Source organism: Canis lupus, chromosome 6, assembly GCF_048164855.1.
Source record: "Canis lupus baileyi chromosome 6, mCanLup2.hap1, whole genome shotgun sequence".
Taxonomy (NCBI): Eukaryota; Metazoa; Chordata; class Mammalia; order Carnivora; family Canidae; genus Canis; species Canis lupus.
In genome coordinates this window covers 15,424,924-15,450,846 of record NC_132843.1, presented here as the reverse complement: position 1 = coordinate 15,450,846, position 25,923 = coordinate 15,424,924, and the positions used below count along the sequence as shown (strand labels likewise).

The following is a 25,923-nucleotide window of genomic DNA, read 5'->3' as shown; positions in this document are numbered from 1 at the left end:
TTCAGAAGGCCATCTGAGTACCCACGCATACCCTAACAAGTATCAGTCCCCAGTCGCTGCTGTGGCCACAAGCACTAAGGTGCGCATTTATTCTTTCAAACCACTTGGAGCCCCAAGATTTAGCACCATGCAGCTCAGAGGAAGTATTTCTTCTGACAAGGTTTTTGAATGAAGTTACTACCAAGGAGTGACTAGTTGGGAAACAGCTCTATCTAGGCACAGAGCATCCCAGAAGAATAAATAAGGCAAGAATGAAGATACCTACTTTGTATCAAAATGACCAATCAGCAGGTAAGCGCCCCCACCCCTCAGCCAAAGGGGCAGAATCAGCCAGCATCAAATCTTAAGTCTGCCTCTCTTCGTGGCAGTCGTCTATTACCAGCGATGAACCACAAAAGGTACAGAAAGATTTCCTATCTCCAACACACCATGCCCAATATGTCTCCATTCAGAAAATTCAACAGGCCACCCCAAACCATCCTGCCCTGAGAAGCCCTGGGGATAGAGAAACCAGAGCCCAGGCCTACATCATAGTGCCATGAGGCCAGTGCATGTCAACCAGCTCTGAGGGAGTCTTTTCCTTACTAATGATGAGGGGAAACCCTGCTTATAAAATGTACAAGCAGGAGCATGCCAGTATTTGTTTACATCAATTATCAAAATACTCTCTTAAGAATGTTTTAATTGGGGAGCCTGGGTGGCTCAGTCGGTTAAGCATCTGCCTTCGGCTTAGGTCAAGATCCTGGAGTCTCAGGATTGAGCCCTGCATCAGGTTCCCTGTTCACTGGGGAGTCTGCTTCTCCCTCTCCCTCTTCACTCCACACCCCAGCTCGTGTACTGTCTTGTGTGTACTGTGAGCTCTCTCTCTTGCTCTCTCAATAAATAAATTTTTTAAAAAGTGCTTTAATTGTTGTATTCTAGCATAGAAAAAGAAACACATTTGTCAACACAGATGGGGGTTAGAGAAAGTCCATCATTTAGAAATGAAGACAACTGGACCCCACTTAAGGTTGACTTTATATTGATGTGAACCAGTTTCAAAAGTGTACCTTCCACTTACTTCACCAGTCTCACCTCCTACCTTTGGCTCCACACCCTATGCTCCAGCAACACTGAACACTAAAGCTATGTCCTCAAAGCATCACAGTTGCCCATGCTCTTCTTTCTGGAGGATGTCATCGTGGTGCTTTCCTTGCCCTGCAAAAATCCTATCCCACTGATTCAAATGCACTCTGTGAAGCCACTTCCAACTCTGAGGTCAGAATTAACCACTCCCTCCTTTCAACTTCTACCCTACCCCGTAGCTCATTTAAGGCACTTCCACACCTGACCAGCAGTGTGGTCCCTACCACTACCACCACATTATAAACAATTCGAGGTCAGGTACCTTGTTTCATTCAATGGTAAACAGGGCCTCTCAGAGCACAATACTTTTTAAATGGAACAACGACTATAAAGCCAGGATTAGTCTGCTAGAGTTCATCTCCAACATTTTATGTTTTATGATGACTTCAACATTATATTTGCAGTTTTAATATAAACTTAAGTGGCTTTTAATTTTTTAAAGTAATTATTTATAGAACTACTTTTAGGCAGGCAATATGTTCAGTGGTATCTTATTCTCAGACATTAAATCTCACTGCTATTTTCATCCCCAAATTAATCCTTCCTGCCACAAAGGAAAAATAAGAGAAATGCCTTTTATCTATAAAATTTGGGGACTGAGCTATAAAACATAAGCTAATATATATGATGTATGAAATGTATGGATAATAATGAGTATATATGATGTATAATATGCACACATCATATATACACATCTATTATATTTTTATATATGTAAAGATTTCTCCAGTTTTACTAATTTTTAGTTACAAGTCATAGGAAGGGTAAGAATATTTAGAAATTATGAAATCTTATTTGGAAAAAATAAATCTTATTTGGGAAGTGCTAAAATAGAACACTGTTCCCATATTTCCCTTCTAAATAAGAACAAAAAAACTCTAGTGTGATTTAGTCAATAAATGGAATTCAATGAAAGATTTAAATATTCTTACCATCCACCAAGAATATAAATGCTAAAGAAAATCTGTTACATATTTAAGTCAACTAAATACATATTTTTCAGTAAACCTGCACGAGAGAAAATTTTAGTACATAAGACTTTTCTTGGAAAATGCATCTTTAAGTTCAAAAGGCACAAAAAATAATCAACTGTCTATCAAAATGTAAGTGTGACATATTTCTTAATCACAAAAATTCAAAAAGAACAAGCCAGGGGCTATTTTAATACTAGGCTGCATAGCAGTCAGCCTTCCCAATCTCAGAGAGGAAACACACTGCCCTCCCTCTGTCTCCGACACATAACACACCACACAGAAAACCTACAAAGAGAAACTGAGTCATCAGGTAGCTGAGTCAGCAACCTGATGACCATTAGATCTCTTGGAAAAAAGACGACATTCTTTCTAAGTTAAAACACAAATTAGCAACAAATACATAAAGCTAAGACATTGTAGCTTCATGACAAATAAGGAAAGACATAAGGCCTCAGAGCACCACAAAAATGATTTCCGTGCCCCTGAGACACTTGTCAAGGAAGAATGCCAAATGCTGCATGCTAGGAATCCTGCCCTCACCTTACTGCTGCCCAGGAGGGAGCCCTAGAGCCTTTGCTCTCAGCAGCAGAAAACTACCCTCCCTCCAGAACGTTCAGGTCCTGCCAGGCTAGCTCAGGAACCAGCCATGGGAACCTGTTGCCCCCTACCCCCCACAGGAGAGGGAAGGAACAGAAGGATTTAAAAGGAGCCTGCTGGGAACGCCTACTGATCGTCTCCTACACTGCTTTTCTGAGGGTGGCGGGATTAAAAAGGAACAGCAGGTGTGCGGTGGACCACTGCAACAATCTGACTTCCTTGCTATTACAACCATTAAGGAAAGATGGGCAAAGCAGCTATGTTGCCACTTACACCATGTGGCCCCCCCAGTTCCGCTCTTCCACTGGGAGTATGCCTGAGATGACTGTTTTGTAGCTCGGCTGACCCTCTTAAAAGTGAAATAACCCTGAACTACTCATTTCCACCACGTCAACCACAGGGCCACACTGGAGATCAGCGGGACATCAAAGGAGGCTTAAACGTTGAGCCAACCAGGGTGATGCATACTGCATACCAGGCGCAACCTTGCCAGGCGGATGCAACATTTTCTTCACCTACAGCACCTCCCCAAATCCTGTAATCATCCTGGCACAACACCAGCTGCCCTCCAACATCATAAACTGTGACCAAAATGGGAAAAAGGACACATCTTGTCGGCACAGCCACCTTTCTCAAGTGCTTCCCCCAGTGGCTCAGGGAGCTCCCTGCCCTCCGCCCCCCAAGGGCACACACCAACCAAGTCTCCACCCAGAGAAGGCCGTGAAGGTACTCAGGGACCACGGGGCACACACACGGGCACTCCTCCATAGGTAGTCACCTGGGGAGACCATTAGGGTCTACAATTATTCTGGGAGGGGACACTTTCCAAAGGCAGCCAGCAGATGGGCTTCTGTCCTGTCGGCCTGGTTCCCCACCACAGCCATGTCACATAGGGGTTGCTAGAGACGTGTGTGGTGGGCTAGCAGACTAGGGAACCCCCAAAGCCCAGGTGCCTGTGGAACCCAGGCCAGAGGGAGTGGGTCCCTGTATGTAGGGAGAAGGCAGGCAGTCTGTGCCCCCTGCCCTGGGAAAAGGTGCTGGGAAGCCTTTGAGGCCGCTGGGGCTCTGCAGGCTCACACACTCACGCATACACAAACTCTGCCTGGTCGGCAGCTCACACTGCCAGCTCCCACGCACGCTGCTGCTTGGGCTAAGGAGTGCTGGGGGCTTATAGCCCAAGACCTCGCCTGGAACTGCTCTCAGACTCCACCAACCTCCAAAGTCCTGCTCGCCCTGCCTCCCGGCCTCCAGCGCAGGACAGAAGAGTTCCTTCGAGGGGTGAGGGCCGGCCAGCTGCCTCCAGCATGCGGGGCCCCAGGTAGGAGGTGCCCACAAAGCAGGCGGAGGATGGCCAACATAGCTCCTGAGACCCCTCTTCCAGGCAGGCCAGAGCCAGACCCCTCCCCGACTTTCTCCCCAGCGCCTGTCCGGTGAGGACAACCGATCAGACTCACAAATAGCCAGTTCTGAAATTACACAGCACAAAACCATGAGAGCAAAAGAAACCCCGAGTCCCCCAAGTCCATTGTTGGGCAAATACCTGTATTTCTGTGCCATTTATCATTCAAATTTGGCCTTTTCCAGGCTTAAGCCGGCCTTAACAAACAAAAGTGACCCAAAGCTGGCAGTGATTATTTCAGCTACAAGAGACCAACACCAAAGCCAAAAAACCTGACGGCTCCCCCAGTGCTTTAAAAACCAGGGCGTTTAGCTACTACCTGCCTCATTTAGCTACTACCTAAGTGCTGCTGAGAACTGAGAACATAAAGAATATTTTTAAATAATCTTTATCTTTTCATTCCCACACAAGTAACCACTTTAGACTCTTGAAATCACAACTAACCCTTTTGTAAAAGATAAATAAATAAACAAAAAAAAAATCTTACACCAGAGTCCACCTTTAAAAAGGCTAGAAGCCTTCTTTAACACCTTATCTGCAACAAATGAAAATGACGGAAAGGCTTTTTGCCTTGTGAAACTGAACATACTTCTTGCATCATTAAAGCAAAAGAAAAAGCCAAAAGAATTTGGGATGGAGGAAAGACAGAAATATCAAACTTAAATTTTTTAATGTTTCCCTTTTGCTTGTTTAAGCCATTCAAAATACAATGAAAAGAAACCGGCTCTGTGGTTCCTGAACCCAGGTTAAAGACACCTCGAGGGCAACAGTTTCAATTTCACCTGGGGCGCTTATGCAAAAACACAGCCTTCCAAGCCCCACCCCCAGAGACTCTGACTCAGAAAATCCAGGGTGGGGCCCAGGAATCTGTAGCATTTCAAAGTACCCCAAACAGGGCAAAGCTAAATGTAAAAAACAATTACTAAGTAAATAGGGATTTTAATGCTGGTATTTTGACTTAAACCAGTCTCAGCATAATCCTTAAAAAAAAGTCCTGCGGCCCAGATCTCGCCCCGGATCACACTGAGGTCTAGGGTAAGGCCTGATCATTAAAAGAGCATTCCAGGTAAATTTGGAAAACAAATTTACGGTGGAATGTGCTCAACACTCAAGGAAAACTGGGTTTCAATCACCCCTTTACAGAAACTGTGATCTTCACCAAGCCCAGGCATCCCTATCCTTAGGGGTGTGAATTACTCAAAAGCGAATTGCTCCCAGGCTTGTGGCAAGGCTGAAATAAGCCAAGGTACAATGAAGGGGCCTTAGAAGGCAAGGGCCCCCAAGCAGAAGGCCAGTGGGTAAGATCAGTGACTACAGCAGCACAGAACACATTATGATGAGTTTTGCTTTTTGAAATGACTTAAAAAAAAAAAAAAAAAAAAAAGGAAGAGAAGAAAGGCAAAAAGATGGAGTCGCTACGATAAGCAAATTTAAATGCCATGGGCACCGAGATATATAAAACCTGAGTTCATAGTGTTCTTGATCTACATCACAAATACATCTATACAAGCAGCTCAAGACAGAAACCTGGAAATAAAACAACTTCAAGCACTTCACACCAAAACTTCTTGCTTTTACTTGGGTTAATTTAACCATAAAAAATGATATAGATCTTAATTAAGAGGTTTGTAAAGTACTTAGGTTTGTCATTTTGTTGACATTCAAATGTAATCTCCTCTAAAAACTATTCCTAGGTATCAGCTAACTAAACTGAACTGTTGGTTTAGATTATTGTACTACCAGATAAGATAAAACTTGTGATAATATACTAGAGAGCAACCCACTAGCTTAGAAAGCGTCTATACTCCTTTAACACTTACCCCTGAGGCTGTTGGTTGTGTTGTAGGGGAAGTATTTTTGCTGCAGTCATCTGAGTTAGAAGAGGTGGAAGTTGGAGTCATAGGAACAGAATTATTGCTACTACCTGCAACAGTCAAAATTAACCTCATAAATACACACATACTCGACCGTTACAGTTGGCCAATACTTTACAATCAAATAGCATTTTATTGTATTTACCAGAGCAAGCCTTTGACTTATTTATGTTCTTAGGTTTTCTTTTCCTGGTTTGAATTCCCTCTTTTTTCATAGCAAGCGGTCGAGGCACCTAAAAAAAAAAATTTTCAAACAGGCCTTAAGTTTAATGAATATTATATTGAAGAAAAACTCAACTTTAACTAAAGACTCAACATCAGAACTGAAAGCCCTCATTTAAAAGAAGTTGGCATAAATTTCACTCAATTTTTATACACACTCAATAGATCCCAACCTGTACAAAGACTATACTTTCCCCAGCAAATGCAGATTCCTTCAGAGAAAATGAGGTGACTTGTCAAGGAAAATTTATTCCTTCAACTTACTGTTTATTGTTTTAAACAACTTCAATCACAGAGTAAAACCACTAGGTACATATTTTTATTGCAAAGAGATTGTGTATTCTCTTCCTCCTACACATACAAGGTTAATTTCCTTTTTAAGATTGATGTGTTTATAATATTTCACGGTTTCCTCCAAATGAAGGACAGTGTTGCTAACTATAACTATCAAATATATTATTGCTCCTTTACATAAATGTACTTGATTGCATCAAAAAGTTTAAAGTTAAGGTATAAACTAGTTATGCATTTCTAGTTGGTGCCATGTTTTTTTTTCTTCGAGTATATATATTTTTAAAGTTACTACTATGTTATTGATTCTAAAATGCACATTTTTCACATTTTAGCATTTCTAAAACTGAGATGTCTTAAAATGGATGTGTGGCAGTTTAACTGGCAGCATTTCTTTGTTTCTTACTGATATGTAAGATAATGGTTTATAATTAATAACATCCTAAATTCAGTAACGTACATATAGGAAATCAGATTCTTCACTTTTATCCCCTCTCCTTGGCTGTTTTTTTTTTTAACTGAAACTATGTACAAATAAGATTCTAAACACGTATACACATGAGCAGAATACGTGGCGCACCCCATGGAGTTTCATGTAGAGTCCACAAGCATTGCACACAGGTTCACCCTCCGCATTTCTGCGCCACAAAGTGGTGGTCGTGGTGTGACAGTTGGCACAAGACAATCCAAGCCGCCGGGAGGAAGGCTAAAAGGTAGAAGAAAGTGTACAGATATGAATGACTTTATGTATATGCCACATACATCAACGTATCATTTCCCTGTCATCAACAAGCATGGATCTTTTATTTACAATAATTTTAAAATATAGGGAAAAAATTAAAGTCTGATTAGACTGAACTTCTTGAACCAAGAAACTGGAATTTTATGTAGGGTGCTCCATCCCACAGTGTTTGGTTTGCTCCAGATTATTCTCCCAGCGTACAGAATAACCCGGACAATGTTGGCCAATAACTGCGCTCACTGTTTTCAGGTCTGAATTATAAGAGTCACGAAACACAATCACAAACTGCCTGCCAGTGTCCTAAGTGGCTTTGGGTGGTCTCCACTTGTCATTTGTAATCAAGTCTATTTCTCAGACATGTGCAGAGGAATAACCCAAAAACTTTACAAAGGCAGGCAGTCAGGTAGATAGACTGACAGGTATAAAGAAACGGATCTTGTAAAATGTACAAAATTTTTATAAAGAAATATATTGTAATACATATCATAATTTGCAAGGTTAAGGTTGCCTGCTGCCTCTAAGTTTTCGTATTATTCTTTTTACAAAGTATAAGCAAATTTTGTGGCACTGTTTTAATGCTGGCAGTCTTATTTACGGTGATAGGGATATATTTTCTTTGTCCTATCAGTACAGTATTCAGCTTCTGTTCATACAAAGATTTAAATATTAGAAAAGGCACTGTCATTCCGATTTCCATGTGACCTTTATGCCCATAACATCCTTAAGAGGGAATTTATCTCATCTAAATTGTGTGTGAGTGATAAAGAAGAGTTTAAGCTAGTATAAGTTTCTCTCCAAAAGGCCAAAATCTATATTTGTTTTTAAATTACCTAGAGAGGCAACTAAAACAGTATTATGACTTCAGTAAAGAAGCTGTGAGGGAAAAATCCAAGGATCAAAATAAGTCGAAAATTTTTTCAACAGAATTTGGTAAGTTAGCTACATCAATTAATTTCAGAAAAGAATAGTCTTGTATAACAAAAATACGAACTGGGGGTGTGTTGAATATTCACAGGCTAAAGGACAGATTTATCAAATCCTTTGCCGACATATTTAAAAGATAAAATTGAATTTTGCATTTACAATTCACATCCTATTGATGACTGTAGCATTATTCTTTACAGACAAGTCATAAAAACAAGCAGACACTGGCAAACCCTTAGCACTACAACATTTGTAAGAAGTCAATGCTAAGAAAAATCGATTTGACTTTTGGTTGAAATGAACATGCTTGGCTGACAGGCAAACCATCTGTGGAACTGTTTTGTTAAAATGATAAAAACAAAACTTTTTGCATGTCGAGATTTGTTTCTTTCTTTTAAAATAATTTCCTAGGAGAGCACTCCTTTTTCTTCATAAACGTGAAATCAGTAAACTAGGGACAAGAAGGTTCATTTTATAAACAGGTCATTTATGACAGTTTCCAGTGGAATTTGAAGCCAATGTGAAGTAAACTTGTTATCAGAATTTACCATTATAACAAAGAACTTTATGACCGTCAACTGCAAATCATAAGTGAAGCCAGTCTCCATAAACATGTGAAATGAAGGTGAATGGGTTATAAAAGTTCCTTGTAACAAGTGATCTCAGTTATATTCATCACTGACAAGGAATTCAAGTTACACCATAAATCTCTTATTTTGCAATATATTACAAGTTCAAATTCACAGTGATTGGTTCTGGACTGCTAGCTAAACAAACTTGGGTTCAACATTCTGAGAACTAAGCTAGATCCATCAAAACCATAAATAAGAAGCCCACAAGAACTAATTGATGAACACACCCTTCAATTGGTATCATTTATAACCCATTTACAAAGCACAATGGCTGACCTTGGTCATGGCCAAGACACCTGCCACACAGAAGGGAAACCAACAAATTGAAGATGTCAAAAACTCTTTTTTGTTAAGTTATTTTTACTGGTAAGTGCACAAAACAAATGGCACTATCTAAATAATGGATGTTACTAGATCAAATTTAGAATGCAACTAGAACTTAATCAGCTACTCTTCTACCAGTTTTTCCCTCAATCTCAAGAAAAGGTTATCTTGCTGAACTCAGCTAGTATTCAGCTCAATGTACCTTTCAAAAAAAAAAAAAATCAGTTTCACTGTTGACACACCAAAACGACAAACTTCTTGGGATAGTTTCTGGCCACTACTTTTTTAATATGATGCATAAGAAATGAAAACCATAGGGAGTCAGATGCTGAAGTTAAGGATGCCCTCTGAAGACAATTTCAAGCTGCAGGAGGTTGTAACAAGTTTAAGGCACATACATTAAATTAACCTCAGCCACTTTATTTTAAATGCATTAAAAACAAAACAACCATAAAACTAATTGCTTCTCTTTAAGGTGTCAGACTTCCATTGTGATGCAATTTCACCCTAATCTATTTAACACAAACAACATGTGTAGCATTTGTTCCTGCTAATTACAGTATAACAATTAAATAAATTACTTGGATACTTAAGATGTCTGGCATCTCACTGTAAAATATTTTACTTTAAAAGGTATTAAGAGTATGAGTGCTTGGTTAAACAAATGTTAGCCCTACAGTGGGGCCTGTGAACACTTTCATTTATTTTCTCTAATCACTACAGCAGTAAATGCCCTCTCCTAAAACCACACCTAACTCTGAAGAGATTTATCCCTGAAAAAAAATCAGAATTCCCAGAATTTAAAACACATAAAATACATTTAAAAATGTGTTTGGATTGGTGAAAATCCCCAACTTGGGAAGCACATAAGACTGCATTTTTTTTTCCCCTCAAGTGCTATGCAGTTTTCTGAACAGCTAGATTTCAAAATAACAAAGGTTAGAGTAAATTTTGATCAAACTCAAAGACAATCCAAAAGATGGAATTTGGGGCTACAAGCTGTCTCATTCCCAGGAGGAGAGGTAAAAGGGATCCAAAAGTATAAGGAACAGAATCAAAGGAACCCTGAATGAGGGTGTAGGGGAAAGGGAGTGTGGGTTTGTGGTTGTGATACTCTAAGGCGAGAGGGAGGGGGTTCGAGTCTCAAAAATAAAATCCAAACCAGACCAAACAGTACATAGTGAAAAACATCTCCTTCCTTCATCTGACCTGGTTTCGGTATACTCAGTTTTTTCTCCCCAGAGGTTACCGTCATTACTAATTTCTTGTGTCTCCTTCCAGAATGATTCTAGTGCATTTAGAAGTACATCTAGAGATTATATATATAAACACAGACTTTAAAAAAAAAAAAACAAAAAAAAAACAAGGTAGCCCCCTACACGTTGCTGGTCCCGCGCTGACAGACATCCTGCCCTAGGTGGGAACGTGGGGAAGGGCGGTCTTCGCCCCCCGGCCTCGGGCGCTCGCGGGCGGGAAGGGCGCAGCTGGGTCCCCGCCGCACCTGTTCCCGCGGGGGCGCCCGGGCCGCAGCGGAGGGCGGCGCTCGCACTCACCACGCGCTTCTGCGGCTTGATGAGGGGCCGGCTGAGGCCGTTCATCTTGCTGTAGAGGCCGCAGGCGTTGCACAAGTAGTGGCCGGTGCCGTCCCGCCGCCACAGGGGCGTCTGGATGGAGCCGCAGTTCACGCACTCTCGGCTCTCGGGCAGGTCCTCCAGCAGGTCTGCGGCGAGAGCGGGGACGGGAGCCCCGGTGAGGCCCCCTGCAGCCCGGGCCCTCCCGCCCCTCCCGGGCTCCCCGGCCCCCTGCAGCCCGGGCCCCAGCTCCCGCCCGCCTCCGCCTCCGCCTCCGCCCGCGCCCTTCCTTCCCCGCGCGCTCGGCGGCCGAGCCCGGAGCCGGCCGTAGTCTCTCCATCGATCCGCTGAGCCTGTATCCAATACTTCTGCAGCCCTGGGCGCGCCCGGGAGAACCCCAAGAAAAGTGGCAGGAGATGGTGCTGGAGGCCGAGCCCGAATCATCTCATCTGCCTGGTCTCCAAGGACCTCGGAATGGAGAGCTGTGGGCAAGCTGGTTTGGGTCCCCTGACCCCCTCCTTTCCCGCTGTTTCCAAGCGTTTCAAAACTGAAATCCATCATAATTACAGTGGACCACCTGCCAAACCCCAGCCAGCCATACAATATCAACGCTGATCACTGACCCCTGCAACCAGACCCACAGATATCCTGGGATACAGGCCGGCTACCTTATTACTTTTATCCCACGTAATTTTTATTTTAATGTATTTACTGTATCTGTCAACCTTCCTTTCCTCCAATTAAAAAAAAAATGGACAAGTGAAATTAGAAATATGTTCTTAGGCACTTTATCCATTAATTAGAAAATGACTCCGGTCTCCTAAAGGGGGAAAAACGCACCAACATTAACAAGCACCGAGATAAATGTTAAATTTTCTTCTCATGTCACAAGGAGCAAACGCTAAAATATTCTGAGTTCCACTGCTTCCATCTGCAAAATTCCTACGAACGGTTGATATCTTTTTGATTCGGGACATTACTAAAATCGTTTAGTAACACTCAACAAAACTTTCATATTTTCCTACACTGAACTTCAGTTTAGGCAATCTATCTAAATTGCGTTTGTCATTTTGCTTTTGGTTAGTTTTTGGTGTTTACAACTAACCCAAGCCTGTTATTAAGAAAAAAATCTTGAGAGTAAATAGTTGTAATATTTATTACTTCCACTTAAATTTGTTAAATATGAATAAATAAATACTATCTAAAATGAGATGGGTACTCACTAATTTAAAAAGTGCTTTTAAAATAAACTTCATAAAAAATAAAAATAGCCTTTTGTTTAGGGTTATTTATAAAGGACTTAAATGTCCAAATGTGGCTTTACCAAGAATTTCTGAATCAATTTTTAAAGTAAATAAATGTTACATTTTAAAGCTTTATTTGAAGATGTGTGCCAGCAAATCTTTATGTTCTTTCTCATTCCCGAGGAGTGTACAGCCTGTTCCTACCATCAACTAACTACTTGTAAAGATATTTAAATATGTTTTGGGCATGAATACTCTCTAAGTCCATTAATGCAATTTACGCTACAAAACAAGTCTCTTTCCTCCTCAAGAAATAAGTTTAAAAGAAACTAGCATCCTACATAACTGGAGTTCAAAGTTGTCACGGGGACACCGCGACTTACAACACATCACAAAGATTTATTCTTCTCCACCCTAAAAGCCACTATTGACTACGGTAATCAGTAAAATGCTCAGGACTTCAAGGACACTGAAGTTAAACAAGGTATTTGTCTTAGTTGTTGACTTTAAAATGTTACCTATCAGAGACCCTCTCGATAGAGGAGTGGGGCATTCCCTGGAGAACCCAGCCCTATGCCTGGCCTCCTTCCCCCAGGCTGGAAACAATAAAAGTTCCCAGGAGAAGACAGTGTGAACTCTCCAGGTAAATCTCTTTAGTCATCTGAAAACCAAAAGCCCCTTTGGATAAATAAAATTTAGGAAGTTTGTTTGTTTCATTAAATCGAATCTAGAGCTCCCAACTTTCTCCCTACCACTTACCAAGCAGCTATAATCCTTCAACGGACTAAAATAAGAAAAACTTTTTTTTTAACAATTAGGAAATCTGACTGCACTGGACTTTCGTTCATCAGTTTCCCCCCTACTCATCATCGTCTCCCAACACAACTGCTTTGGATTCCTAGGAAAAAAATAAATAAATAAGAGGCTCCAGGGAGAAGGGTACGGCCAGGGAATGCCATCCCAGGACCCAAAGAATGGAGCACAATTCAGCAGGAGGTTAGGAGGGCGCTGGTCTCAGGGACTCAAGCACTCAGCATAATCACCCCAGGATTCCCTACCACCCATCCACCACCAAAATCAGGGAGAGGTGTATGGAGCAGGTAGCTGGAGTCCTCCACACAGTGTAGATTGAAAAGGCTCAGTGCTCTCGGGTTTTAGCCCAAACAGAAGGCAAAAGAGTGCCTTCAACAACGGTCCGTTTTGGGGGCGCTTTTTTTTAAACCATCAAAGTGGAGAAGGAGAAATCTAGCTAGGAAGCTAGGAGGAGAAAGAGGGGTTGGAGGTCAAGGTTTCCCTCGCAGGAGAACACCTCTGAGGACAACCAAAATTAGATCTTTTGCTCCCCCACTCCCAGACTGGCTGATTCTCAGTAGCTTCCTGCTTTCTTAAAAGACTCTTAAGCAAAAGGTGTGTATTCCCAAAACCCTTCCCATTTTTGGTTGTTTTTAACATATGCTGGATCTATGGAAGATTTTTCTGACTTTGCAATGTCCCATCCAGAAGGTTGAAAAGTTGGTGAAAGAATAAGCTAGGTTTAAAATGAAATTTGTAAGTCGCCTGCAATTGCACACTTACGGCCCCTGAAAAGATTTTCTATATTAAAGAAGTTGCTTTAAACGTCGGAAGACTCCGATTATGTCTTTTGGGACTACTTCTCTTCCTCAGTCCTGTGAAATGCCAGAAGACTGGAGAAGAGGGGTACGGAGACCAGCCTAAGGTATGTCCCGAAACAGGTGGAGCTGTAGGATCTCGCCCCTAACCCAACTCATGTACCCTTTCGGATTCCCGGTTGGATTCTTGGCTGACAAAAGCCTCATCCTAACAACCCCCAACCTCCTTCCCATTCTTTGAAGATTCCTCATCTTCCAGTCCCTCAGCTCCGGCCAGGGAACCAGCCGTGCGTCCCTATGCTTCTCTGCTCCCAAGTCTCTCCTCAGCAGGGCTCTCCACACCCACTCTACACAATGGTGAAGATGTCTCCAGGGCCAGCTTCACAGAGGAAAAGAGCGAGTTCCGAGACCAGAATCTTAGGAAGTAGAGAATGAAAGGAAGAACTTGTTACCAAAACGCCTGCTGCACCCTCCCAGTGTTACCAGCAGGGCTGTTCAAGACACATCCTTCACTTTGGGGCCCCTGGCATTTCCAGTATGTCTTTTGAATACAAGGCTGGCGATTCATCACTTTCTCCTACTAGTTAGGGCCCCTAAAAGGCTTGTCCCAAAAACCGAGCACTGAGGCTCCATGAAAAACCCAGATCTGGAGTGTGAAGACACCAGGTAGGATAATTTAGGCTGACATGCCTCCTGCCTCTTTGTCACCTCTGTGACTCCCACACCTCCCCTCAAACAAACGACAGCCCCTACCCCCCACCCAAAAGGTTGTCTTAGGAGTCTGTCGGGTTATCAGACAGGTTAAATACAAAGTAAGAGACCTGAGAACGCACCTAGAAGGACCCAGAATGCTGCAGCTGCCGAGAAAAGAAGCAAGAGGCCTTGTCAGGCCGGACAATACCGTTTATAACCTCCTCTGCTTGAGCACAAAACGCTTTTCAAAATGGGGGTGCTTCCAGGTATTTTGACCACTGTTTTTTTTCCCAGTTCACCCAGCGTTGCCCCCAGACACTGGAATGAAAGTCTGGGTGGCCCGGAAAACTGAAAAGTCGGTGGGCTGAGCTCTGGAGGAAGAAGAGATGTGGGAGCTCCAGGGTCCCTGGGTGGGGGTGGGGGGCAGCCGGGCAGGAGCAGCAGCAACCCCAGACAGTTCTGCTCAGCTGATGTCAAGCAAAAGGACCCCTCCGCCAGCTTTCCTCGGCATAGTCAGGAGGCTGGCCAGTCCAGGTGGCCTCTCTACTGTCCCTCTCACCTAGGAGGAAGCCAACCGGCTCCTTAGGTTCTTTTCCACTGGGCAGCTCTTAAATACTCTCCTTGAGGGACACACAGTTCCTCACCTCTGGGGAGCTGGACTGGGTGAGACCGTATCCGAGGAGGGGTGAATCAACATTTCCTAAACTGACCCCCCCCCCACGCCCGCCCTCCACAGAGTCCTATTCTTGTGCTTGGGCAAATCGGGGCCTGTGACAAGTCTCAGGCCCTGTCAGTTCCTCCCCATCCCATTCCCTGCTCACGTCCCCCGAGCTTCTCGGAGGCACTGACACGTCCACGCGCACGAAGTCTCCTTCGTGGAAAGGAACTGAAACAACAATCGGCCAAACAGAAGCACCTCGCCAAGTCCGCCGGGCTCCGGGTGGCCCCGCCAGAGTTCTGCGAGTCCTCCCGGGGCGCCCAGAGAGAAAAGCCCCAGGCACAAGGCCCAGGCGACTGGCCGCTCCTCAACCCCGCGCGCCCCGGAGCCCAGGCCCCCCGCTCCGCCGCGGCGCTCCGCTTACCTGCGCTGGGGCCCCGCGGCACCGGGAGGGGGGCTCCGGCGCGGCTCTGCAGGCTGTGCAGCACCGGGCTCTCGAAGGGTCCCGCGGGCCAGGCGGGCGTGAGCGGCGCACCCACGTAGGGCGAGTAGGGGTTCGGGTGGTGGTGGTGGTGGTGGTGGTACGTCCCGTTCAGCGGCCGCGCGGCCGACAGCGAGCCGTACTGGTGCTCGCGGCCGCCCATGGCCGCCAGGCCGCCGCCGCCGCCGCCGCCGACGCCGCCCGCGCCCCCGCCCCCCGCCGCCGCGTAGCCCCCGGGGTCCCGCGCCGCGCCGTTGGCCACCGGCGGGCTGGGCGAGTAGGGGAAGCGCGCCGAGACGTGCGCCGCGGCCGAGCCGGCGCCCCCGGGCCCCGCGGCCCCGCCGCCCGCCGCGCCGCCCCCGCTGCCGTACGGGGGGCTGTCGGCCGAGGCCTGGGGCCAGCCGGGGTGCGCGCCCGCGCCGCCCGCGTGGTTGGCGGGCCCGCCGCCGGCCCCCTGCAGGTACGGCAGGCCGGGCAGCATGGAGCCCACGCGGGTGGTGGGCACGTAGACCGGGGAGCTGGCCGCGGCGGCGGCGGCGGCGGCGGCGGCCGCAGAGTGCACGAAGCCGCCGGGCGCGCCGTCGTAAGCGGCCGGCCCCTGGCTGGACAGGGCGGCGAGGGTCTGGTACATCTCCTCGGGCTGCTCGGGCGCGAAGGGGCTCAGCTTGGCGCCGCGGCTGGACCACAGCAGCTTGCTGGCGGTCGCGGCCTGGTCGAGGTCAGTGAAGAGCAGCAGGTCCTCCCAGCTCGACAGGGCGCTCCCGGGGCCTGCGACCCCGGGCGCCGAAGGTCCGTGGGGCGCCCCGAAGGGATGCGAGGCGTACGGGCCGAGCAGCAGCGAGCGGGCCGGGGGTCCCGCCGCCGCCTCCGTGTCGAGCTGCGGCGTCCTGCAGTTGCCGGCGCCGCCGGGGCCACGCTCCCCAGCCCGGGAGCAGCAGGAGGAGGAGGAGGAGGAGATGGGGGACGGCGGCGAGGAGCGCTCCCGCGCTGGAAAGGCTCCGGAGTCGCCGGCGTCCGCGGCGGCGGCCCCGAAGCGCTTCGGCAGGCACCAGCCGCCGTCAGTCAAGGCCATCCACGGTCCGGCGCCTCTCCAAGCCGACTCCTAGCTCCTGAGGCTGGGTGGGGGGAGGCGGGGACGGGAGGAGAAATCAAAAAGGGTCACCAAACGCGCAGGCCGCACGGCACCTCGCTCCCACTGCCTTTTCGAGCTAATGAGGCTCCTCCAACATCCCGTCTCCGGCCCGGGCGCGGGCGCGGGGCGGGGCGGGTGGGGGGTGTTGGGGAAGGGGAGGGGAGCGGGGCCTGGGTATCCGCCGCGGGGTCCCCCCCCCCGCCCCCGGCCCGGGAAACCCGCCCTGCCCGGCCTGCACCGCCGGGGGCCCCTCGCCCGGCCGCCCACCCCCTCCGCAGCATCCTCCATCTCCGCGCGCCAGTTCCCGGGGGTGACGGGGAGACCCGCCGAGGTCGTCCTTCCGCCCCAGAGTGGCTCTCTCCCGGCCGATGCGCACAAAAGAACTTTTTAAAGCAGTCGTGCTCGTCGGCGCTGCCTTCTCCCGCCTCCCTGCGGGAGTCCCCGCCCGGGACGCCTCAGTGTGAGGTCCGCCCGAGTGACAATCGTTAGCGTAAAGGAAGGCAACCTGTCCCCGAAAACGAAACCGCCGCCTTCTCCCACACCGGCTTCCCCGGAGCTTCCCGGACCGCCCTGGACCGGACGCAACGCGAGCTCCAGACTGAAGTGTGCTGCAGCCCAGGGAAGGTGGGGCGCCGGGGCGGAGACCGCAGGCTCTGACCTTCCGGGCCCAGGCACTGCTGGGTGCCCGCGGGGCCGCAGTCTCACGCCCAACCCTCCTCCCCGTGGCGCCGCACACCTTAGGCACGGCTCGCGCCTGCAGCCACCAGCGCGTGCGCTCACGCCGGCGGGGCCACCCCCGCCCACCCCGCGGTCATCCCCAGCCGCGGAAAGGCCGGACCGTTCCGGAATCGGACGTAGCGGGGTGGAGCGGAGCGCTGAGAAAAGGAGGGGGAAATGCGGGGGGGGGGGGGCTCGAGGCGGGAGCGGGGGGCGTGAGACCGCCCCGGGGCCGAGGCCACCCCAAAGGGGAGAGCAGGAAGAGAGACGGGGAGACTCGGAGGCAGTGGGGAAGGGAGGCGAAATGCAGCCAGGCGGGCCTCCTCCGAGCTGCTTTTCCAGATCGCTTCGGCTCATCGGAGATAACCATACTAAAATTAATGCCCACACACAGACCCGGTCTAGATAGCAAGAAAGAAGTCTCCCTGCCCGCCTGACTGCCGGCTCCCGCCCCTTTGCGCCAGATAAGTCGGAGATAAGGCTGCGCGCAGATAAGCGCTTCAGAGAGAGAGGAAGAGACAGCAGAAGTTGGTCCGCGGTGTCTGTCCCGGGAACCTGGGAGCCGCGACAGAAGAAGGGAGACACCCTCCCAGCCGACCGCGGCCCGCAGAGGGCCGGAGAGCCCGGGGCTGAGGGGCCCGCGACGGGTTAGGGGGTAGAGGGGAGGAAAGAGGGGAGCCCGAGCGAGCGAGAAAGCAGCCGAACCTCGGGCGCGCGCTGCGCATGGAGAACGGCTGCGGCGGAGAGGGCTCTCGAGCGCGGAGAGAGGCTGCGGGCGCCGGCAGGCGAGCGCGAGTCCGGGGTCTGCGCGGCACTGCTGGTGAATAAAAAGGAGAGAGGAGGCGCCTCTTACTGCTCTGCCGGAAAACTGCAGCCTGCGCTCCTGATTGGACTCATCCGAGCCCTAAACAAACAGCGCTCGCCGAAGGGTGCCAGGCTGTGGGTCGGAACTGCGCTGTGCGAGCAGCTGGGCGCTGGAGGTGAAGAGGAGGAGGAGGAGGAGGTGGAGGAGGAGGAGGGAGCGAGGGGAGGAGAGAAAAGAGGGTGGGGAGGGGACCTCGGGCGGCTGGGGGAGGGGAGCGCGCCGCCGGGGCAGACAATGAGCGCCGCGCAGCCTGCGGGTGTGGGCCGAGCTGCGAGGACCTTCCTGGGAGTGGGGGCGAGTCCACCGAGGGGGCGCCGAGCCCCGGGACGCACGGGGAGGGGCGGAGGTGGCGGAACGCTTGACCTGGCTGGCGACCCACACCCATCCGGCTGCGCAGCACTTTCCTCCGCCCCCAGTTACACACGCACTTACGGGGGCGGGGGGGTGGGGGTGCGGCACGAGAGGAGTTGGCTGTGCACAGCCCAGCGCGGCCACCACGGCGAGAGGGACGCGCCAGCTTTCGGGTCAATGTGCCCCCAGAATGAGGGGGAAAGTGCTTTACTCCGCGGCCCTTCCGCTCTATTTCGTCCACGTTAAAAGAGCTTTTTGCTCTGCCTTTGTATGTGAACTACCTTAAACTCTCCCCGACCTCTCCTCGAGACCTTGGGGCTCGGGTCGTGGTGACCGTCGGGGATTGAGGCTCCAAAGAATATGGAAAAGAAGGAAATCCAGTGCCCAACTCCCTATCTCTGCCAGGCTTTTTAGAAACAGACTAAATTCCTAGGAGGTTTCGGGAAGCTCACGTCGACACTTACCAGCTAACCCTTGGGAACTCTGAATTCGGGGTTGTGGTGTACGTAAAGGCTAGTCCCGGAAGGTGCGCGTGATGAAACGGGCTTCCACCCCAGTCGCACCCCGAGATGCTTTCCAAGTTTTCGTGTCCCCGTTTGCTCTGAGCTTATCCCGGAGAACTGCAGGTAAGTCTCGGATAAGTCGTTGGAAAGAGGGAGGGGGTTCACTTCACCTTCCCTGGACCCAGCGGGAAATACCGCTCCTCCACCCCCCACCCTCACATACACACCCCTTCTTCGCTCCCTCCAAATGGTTATCACAACTGTGTACAAACTGATACGGTCCCGAGCCGGCGAAGGGACTGGAAATGAACGTCGCGGGGTTATCAGCGCGGATCTGTCAGCAGCGAGGCGCGCGGCCGCAGGTTCATCCGCCGCAGGAGCAGTGATATATGTCTCGGTCCCTTTCGCTCACAAAAAGATTTCTTCCGACAGATGTGACCCCAGAAGGCAGCGGACAGAGAATTTGCTTTGGGAGGATGGATTTTTACATTTTTTTTTTCCCCAGGTGAATCGAAGTAAATGATTTTCTAAAGGTCAGTCTCCCTGAAAGCATTTGGGCTCTCTCTTTTTCTGTCTTTCTTATTATTCTTCTTTTTCTTCTTCTTCTTCTTCTTCTTCTTCTTCTTCTTCTTCTTCTTCTTCTTCTTCTTTCTTCTTCTTCTTCTTCTTCTTCTTCTTCTTCTTCTTCTTCTTCTTCTTCTTTTCTTCTTCTTCTTCTTCTTCTTCTTCTTCTTCTTCTTCTTCTATTTTGTCTTTTTCCATTTGGGGAAGGGAGAGGAGCCTAAGCAGAGTTGAACGGGCGTAGCTAGAGGCATTGTAAAATATGATTTTGAGAGATCGTGAGACCCCCATCGTTAAAAGTATGTTTCCTCTCAATATAATTATGAGCTGTGAACCTGTGTGTCCAACGGGGGAAAGGGGACAGGCCCTGGCAGTGAGGGGAAGAAGCGGAATCGAGGAAGTTGGCGAGAACTCTTGGTTGGTTTTTTTTCCCCATTCTTCGTTGTAAATTGCTGCTAAACACTTCTGAATTCTAAATTGCTATTACGACTGTCCATAAACCGTTCTCATCCAATTTAGTCATTTTTATTACATGCCTCTTTGCTTCCCCCAATCACTGTGGTGGCTCCCAGTTTCAATGTGGCCTCAATTCGGGTGGAGTGAAGGTAGAAAACTCTGGAACAGAGATTGGCCACCGGAGCAGGATTCAGGGCTTTAAAATTTAACCTGAGTTCGATCGAATGGGACTAGCAGAAGAAATGACCTGGAGTCCGCCTTCCGCTTAACACTGGCCAGGGCTTCCAATACCTTTTTTGGGGGGGCGGGGGGGAACAGGGGGTTACGTGAGTTCCGACCAAATTTTTAAGTAGACTGAAGTTTTTTAGAATCTCATTTGCAAGCAGTTACAGAAACGTTGTGGACATTTGACTTTTTTTGAGTCCAACTGTTTTGAAATGATTTTCAGGTTTACTCTTAAAAGCAGAGGAGTTTTTTTTTTTTCCTTAATTCATATCTCAGTGAGGTGATTTCTAATGGAGATGAGTTTTTAAAAATCCTCTGTCTAAGTTAAATTCCAAGCTGTGAACGGCCTCCAAGCCTGAGCCCTGAGGAGACCTAGCCCGGAACCTGATTCCTGTTGAGTGTGTTTCTTTATATCAGCAAGTATGAAGGTGTCTGGGTGAATTTCCTTGGACAATAGCTAAACCCCCAGGGACCTGCTTTTCCCGCAGCTCCAGCTCGCAGCAGCTGGCTCTGGCACCGCTGGAACAGAGGTGAGCAGCCAGGCAGACTCTGACCAACTCGGCCGGCAGCCTATAGTTCCTAAGGGCTCCAGAAGGGACCCGGCATTTTAATTTCCAGATTCCCAATCTCTTTTTAAAACTGCCTAAAACAAGGGCGGGAGGTTGTAATTTGCTCCTTTGCACCGTCACAATTTTTTTAGACTGGTTTTCCAACTAAAGGGAGGAATGGATGGTAAAATGTTTTTCTCTTCAGTTAACTTTAAAACAAAACAAAACTGTTTATCCCGCAGAGTTTGTTCAGACAGAAAGGCAGGGATGCCAGACTGACCCATCCAGTTTACCATTTTCCCAATGCATTGGATTTGGCCCTGGGGAAAACATCCCCGGGCAGGAGCGGCACATTTTCAAAGCCACCCCCCTGAGGGACCCCAGGTCCCGCGCTCCGGGTTTCCTTTGAGCACTGCAGCTGGTCTAGGTAGGGGGACTCAGTGGGAAAAAGTGCTCCCTAAACTAGGGAGGAACCCTAGAGCTGGAGAAGTCCCTTTCTCTTAGAAGTTCTATTTTCTTCATGGGTCTCCCCCCACTCCCCCTTTCTTTTTTCCTTTCCCTTTCCTTCTGCCGGTCTCCTTTTTGGTGAGTTTGCTAATCTGAAACGAAATTATTTCTCTCCCGACTATCTAGACTCAGGGAGTGGCCCCTTCGGAGTGAGCCTTCCGTCCTCGAGCCGCCCTCCTCGTCCTCCGAGAGCTGCTGGCTCTGGGACGCGACCTGTCCCCAGGGTTGATTCATTTGGGTCGCGCCACACTACTATTCGCGGTTCAAATCCAGCCAGAATAAAGCAGCCAATTGGGCAGGGGGCGGAGGCTTTGTTGCCAAAAGCGAAGGGATGTTTGGGGACCCGGTCGCGCCCTGCTTCCAGAGGAGCTTCAAGACCCGGGCGGAGACCCGCGGAACGACACGCCTTTACCCCTGCAAACTGAAGCCCATCGTGTTGTCAGTTCACAAAGCTCCTCGCTGCTCCAGCGACGTTTCAGAAAGGAACAGTACAATTTCTGACTTAAAAACATGGTTTCCCATTGAGAGCGTTTGAAAAGCCAGATCTCTGGGGCCTTCTCGTCTATACCGGATTCCTCCCAGTCCCTGGGATGCTTGTGCCGAAGGACAAGGGTCACCCCGGCCCTCCCCCGCCCCCGCCCCCACCCCCGCCCCAGCCATCCTCCCGGCCCAATAATCGGGTCGGGGCGGCCTGTCTCGCGACTCAGCGGCTGTCAATCCGATGCAGGCGCGTCCAGAGAGTTCTGATCCCGTTTGAGGGGGGGATGGGGGGGGAAACGGGTTGTTTGGGGGTTGTTGGTTTTTTTTTTTTTTTTGCGTTTTTTTGTTTTGTTTTGTTTTTAATTCTGGAAACCCCGAAAGTACTGTTTAGACATGTCAGGTGGTGGCGGCGGGAGCGCGAAGAGTCCGCAGCGGAGGGAACGGGTGGCCCCCACCTCCTGGCGTGGCTCCCCGCCCCCTCCGCCCGCCGCGGGTCACTCGGGGCGAGGAACTCGCAGCGCGGACGCCGGGCCGGGGGGCCCCCCGCAGCCCCGCAGCCCCGGGCGCCCCCCGCAGCCCCGCAGCCCCGGGCGCCCCCGCGCGCCCCCGGCGGCCGCCTGCCCGGCGCGGAGGTGGGCGGGCGGCGGCGGCGGCGGCGGCGCGCGAGGTCACCGCGGTGGCATTCCTCCCCGCGCGCTGTTTACGTGACTTAATGTGCTGCCTGCGCCGCGGGTAAGTCAGCGCCGCGATAAGGGGCGGCCGGAGGAGGGTCGCCGCGAAGCCGCACGCTGGGCGCCTCCTCGCCCTCCCCTGGTCCATTAACCTTTTTACTTTCTTCTTCCCTCTCTCTTTTAAAGCTTGTTATCTAGGCCACCCATGACCGACGAAAGAGCCTGCCTCCCTGCTTCTCCCAAGGCCGCTTTAAACCAAATAAATTTAGCTATTAAGGGCCAAGATGCCTGGCAAAAGATCGAAAGGTGTCTATCCGCGATCGCTTAGAGAAGCGAAGGAGAAGCCCGTGGCTCTCTGATCCCGATAAAGACATTCCGCCCGGCGCCGGCCGCCCTCCCCCGGCCTGGTGCGTCCCGACAGCCTGGCATCTCCGCGCCGCGGGCCAGACCTCCACCGGCCCGGCGCGACCTGTGGCTGCTGCACCGGGAACGTGGAGGTGCCCAGGCCTCGGGGTCCCCCGGAGCCGTGGCACTCCGGGCTCCAGGGGCCTGGGCTCCCAAAGCAGAGCCCCTGCGCTTGGCAGGAAATCTAAACCCAGCTCAGGAGGGCCTGAGTTACTATCCCGTTTTGATTATTTTCTGATGCTGAATAATAATACTCCGGTCACCCCACCCCTGCCTTCCCACTCTCCCCCGACCCCCTGCGGTTTTGCCTAGGGTCGGAGTTCCTCCAAATCTCTGGTCCCAGGGAGCAGAACTTTTGAGTCCCCGGCCTCCTCCTCCGCCGGCCGCCGGTCAGAACCTGGTGGGTGGAACTGGGCATCCAAAGGAGACTGAGGCCGATGGGGAGGGTGGGGACTGCCAGCACGCAGGTGGGAGGCAGAGGTCCCATGATTCAGTCATCGCCAGGTTGGGTTTGGTTATGAAGTGTGATATTTATTGTCATTATTAATTACTGCTGGCATCACTACACAAAGCCTAGGGCTGCCAGCTGGGTGGAGGCCCTGCCCGGAGAGTGCTCCCTTCCCTCTCACTAAAGGTGAAGCAGGCAATATCCACTTTCCTGACCCAGGACCGGGAACTGGTCTTGGGGAGCCAGGTGCCATGTTTTTTTGGGGGGGTTCTGCAAGTCATTTCTTTTCCCCCCTGTAGAGGTAGCTTTCCCCACTCTAGGCTCACCTAAGCCTTTTCTACCTCTTTGCAGTATGGGTGGATAAGAACCTTGGGGTGGCAGATTAGAGAGACTGCATTGGCTTCCCTGCAGTGGGGATTCTTTCCGTATCTTATGCTGCCCCCCATGTTCTATGGTGAAGTTGGAGACTGGACTCTGAATTCCAAAGGGCAAACCAACATCTTCGGTTTCGTCACCTCATGCTGGGCCCCGGATGTTAAAGAAGCCTCTCTTTTCTCATGGCCCCACTCCAAATAAGGTGAACTCCAAACCCTTCCACCTTATCTAATCCTTCCCCCTCACCCAGCCTCCAGGGATAGGGAAAATCAGGGCATCAGAAGGAAAGGGATCATTTCTGCTCCCCAAAAGGTGGAAGAGATACATAAATTTCCAACACACTAGACAGACAGGATCTGGGCTTCCCCTGGGGTTTGCTGGTATCACTAGATGTGCAGACAATGCCAGTTCTAGGGTCAGAGTCCAGATGCCACTGCCACAGAGCTGGTCTCAGCTCAGAGACCTTTCTGTTTTACTTTTCTTGGGCCAGGTGGAGGTGGAGGGGGGAGTGCTAAGGGGAAGCAGAAAAGGAGGTGATAAGCTTTTAGAGATCTGCTAAGTAACTCATGCTCCTTTAAGTCAATTAAAGAGGGGAAAGTGCCCCCTCAAATAAAAAACTACTGCATTTGCCACCCAGAATTACAACCTCTGCACTCAGTCATGTTGAAAATATGCAGAGAATCAGAACCAAGAGTTGTCTGCCCATATGCAGCCCTCCAGTTTCCTGCACTTGCCCAATAGCACTGCGTATATACTCCACAAAGAAGAAGGGTTAGCAACTAATTTTGAAGTGTTTACAGTCTAGAAGGTTGGCGCTTCTGTAGAGCCGGTTAGGCAAAGTACCACAGACAGCTTCGAAGATGGAGAGGGATGCTTGATCCTTTCTCTGCAAATGTGCCCAGGCTCACATTGTCCTCTAGCCTTCACAGTGAGTTTGTAAAGAAGGGAGTCATTCTGGTCCACGGACTGAAGGAATTACCTCTGTTGGAATCCTGACGCCACCACTTTCTAACTGTGTGACCAGGGCAAATTGCCTCACCCTCTCTGTGCCTCGGTTTTCTCATCTGTGACATGGGGATGATAAAAGTACCTCCCCCTTTCAGGATTGTTAAGGGGATTGAATGATTTCTTATAGGTAGAGTGCTAAGAGTACCTGGCACATAGCAAGCACTCCGTAAGTGTGAACTATTATTACCGATAACTGTACTGTAATAGACTTGCATGTACCACAACAAATTTCAATTTCTTGTGTGACCCAGCTGTTCCCCAGAGCTAAATAATTTGCAGGAAAGAACATTTTTGCGCACCAACTTGAAGTCCTGCCATTCATTAAAGGTCTCAGGCTTTTTCTACATACCAGCAGTGAGGATTTTATTTATTGCATTATGATAGGAAGGAATGGGGTGAGACACTTATAGATCCTTTCCTTGCTCTTGGTTCCTTTGAAGAAGAAACATTCCTTGTAGTTCTCCCTTACAAATGCCAGCAGCAGACTCCAACATCTTCTACAGGACAGAGATAGTAAACTCATCCCCTGAGATGAGTTTACTCATCCCCTGAGAAAAGTATCCCAGTCCACAACAGTACCCCCTGCCTAGGAATTTCTTTCTGGTAACAGATGGGAGTGAGTTAAAAGATGAGGCCATGAAGGCGGGCAACTGTGGACTGGCATTAGATAGAAGGGGTGGGAGGCGCTAATTAAATTGATCTGATCATCTGATACTACTCTCAGGCTTTGTACCTTTCAGTTTGGTATCACTGTATTCAGGAGGCTTATTCTACTTTAGTTACATTTTGTTAAGGAGTAGAAAAATAAAGATCACTGAGAAACTATGGAACACATAGCTGATAGAGGAAAATCCAGGCCATTCCAGCCATTTTTCAACTGATTTTCCTTCTGAGTTTGGTTTTTCTTTTCTTTTCCGTATACAGCCCCATCTTCCAAAACAAGATCTAAACTTCAATAATGAAAACGTAAAGAAAGAAATCCGGGGGACAAAACAAAGAATACTGTTCTTTAGATAAAATGACAGGGAAAGAGATTTGTTTTTCAGAAGACACAGTCTGGAGGGAACATAAAAGTCTTCTCCTGCCTGCAGGTTTTCACCAGGGTTTGTGCCCAGAGCCTGTTTTTCTCTTGTCTCTGACAGTCCTGATCTTCTCTACGTTTGATTTACTGAGTGCTGTCATTTCTCTGCTCTTTACTTTCACAATCACACATTCAAACCTGATAAAGTTCAAGACCCTGAATACTTGAAGCTTTCCCAGATTTACAGTCCTCCTGCCCCCCCACCCCGGCCAGCAGCCCTAAGGCTGAT

General features: G+C 49.3%; 1 protein-coding gene and 2 long non-coding RNA genes across 8 annotated transcripts in view; 2 read left to right on the top strand and 1 right to left on the bottom strand.

The window, feature by feature from the left end:
• GATA6 (GATA binding protein 6) overlaps window positions 1–18,221 on the bottom strand; it is a 32,226-nt gene extending 14,005 nt beyond the window's left edge. The window contains exons 1-6 of one of the 3 annotated variants that reach the window (XM_072829010.1): window positions 17,916–18,221; window positions 15,305–16,476; window positions 10,658–10,824; window positions 7,063–7,188; window positions 6,115–6,202; window positions 5,916–6,019 (exon numbers count right to left, since the gene is read on the bottom strand). In XM_072829010.1, coding sequence (XP_072685111.1) covers window positions 5,916–6,019; window positions 6,115–6,202; window positions 7,063–7,188; window positions 10,658–10,824; window positions 15,305–16,433 — 1,614 coding nt within the window. In that variant the 5' untranslated portion in view covers window positions 16,434–16,476; window positions 17,916–18,221. Of the gene's footprint in view, window positions 1–5,915; window positions 6,020–6,114; window positions 6,203–7,062; window positions 7,189–10,657; window positions 10,825–15,304; window positions 16,477–16,760; window positions 17,224–17,915 lie in introns of those variants that run through there. The other 2 variants (XM_072829011.1, XM_072829012.1) reach the window with 2 other exon arrangements.
• On the top strand, window positions 18,216–21,751 carry LOC140635054 (uncharacterized). Of its 4 annotated transcripts, none has more exons than XR_012032396.1 (4): window positions 18,341–19,052; window positions 19,362–19,462; window positions 20,660–21,146; window positions 21,353–21,751. It is a non-coding gene; the product is annotated as an uncharacterized lncRNA (long non-coding RNA). The 4 variants fall into 4 exon arrangements; XR_012032397.1 differs by having other exon boundaries at window positions 18,343–19,052; window positions 19,435–19,462; XR_012032395.1 differs by lacking the exon at window positions 20,660–21,146 and having other exon boundaries at window positions 18,358–19,052.
• Window positions 21,752–22,333: 582 nt separating this feature from the next.
• Window positions 22,334–24,959, top strand: LOC140635052 (uncharacterized). Its single transcript, XR_012032394.1, has 2 exons — window positions 22,334–22,438; window positions 22,564–24,959. It is a non-coding gene; the product is annotated as an uncharacterized lncRNA (long non-coding RNA).
• Window positions 24,960–25,923: the final 964 nt, after the last annotated feature.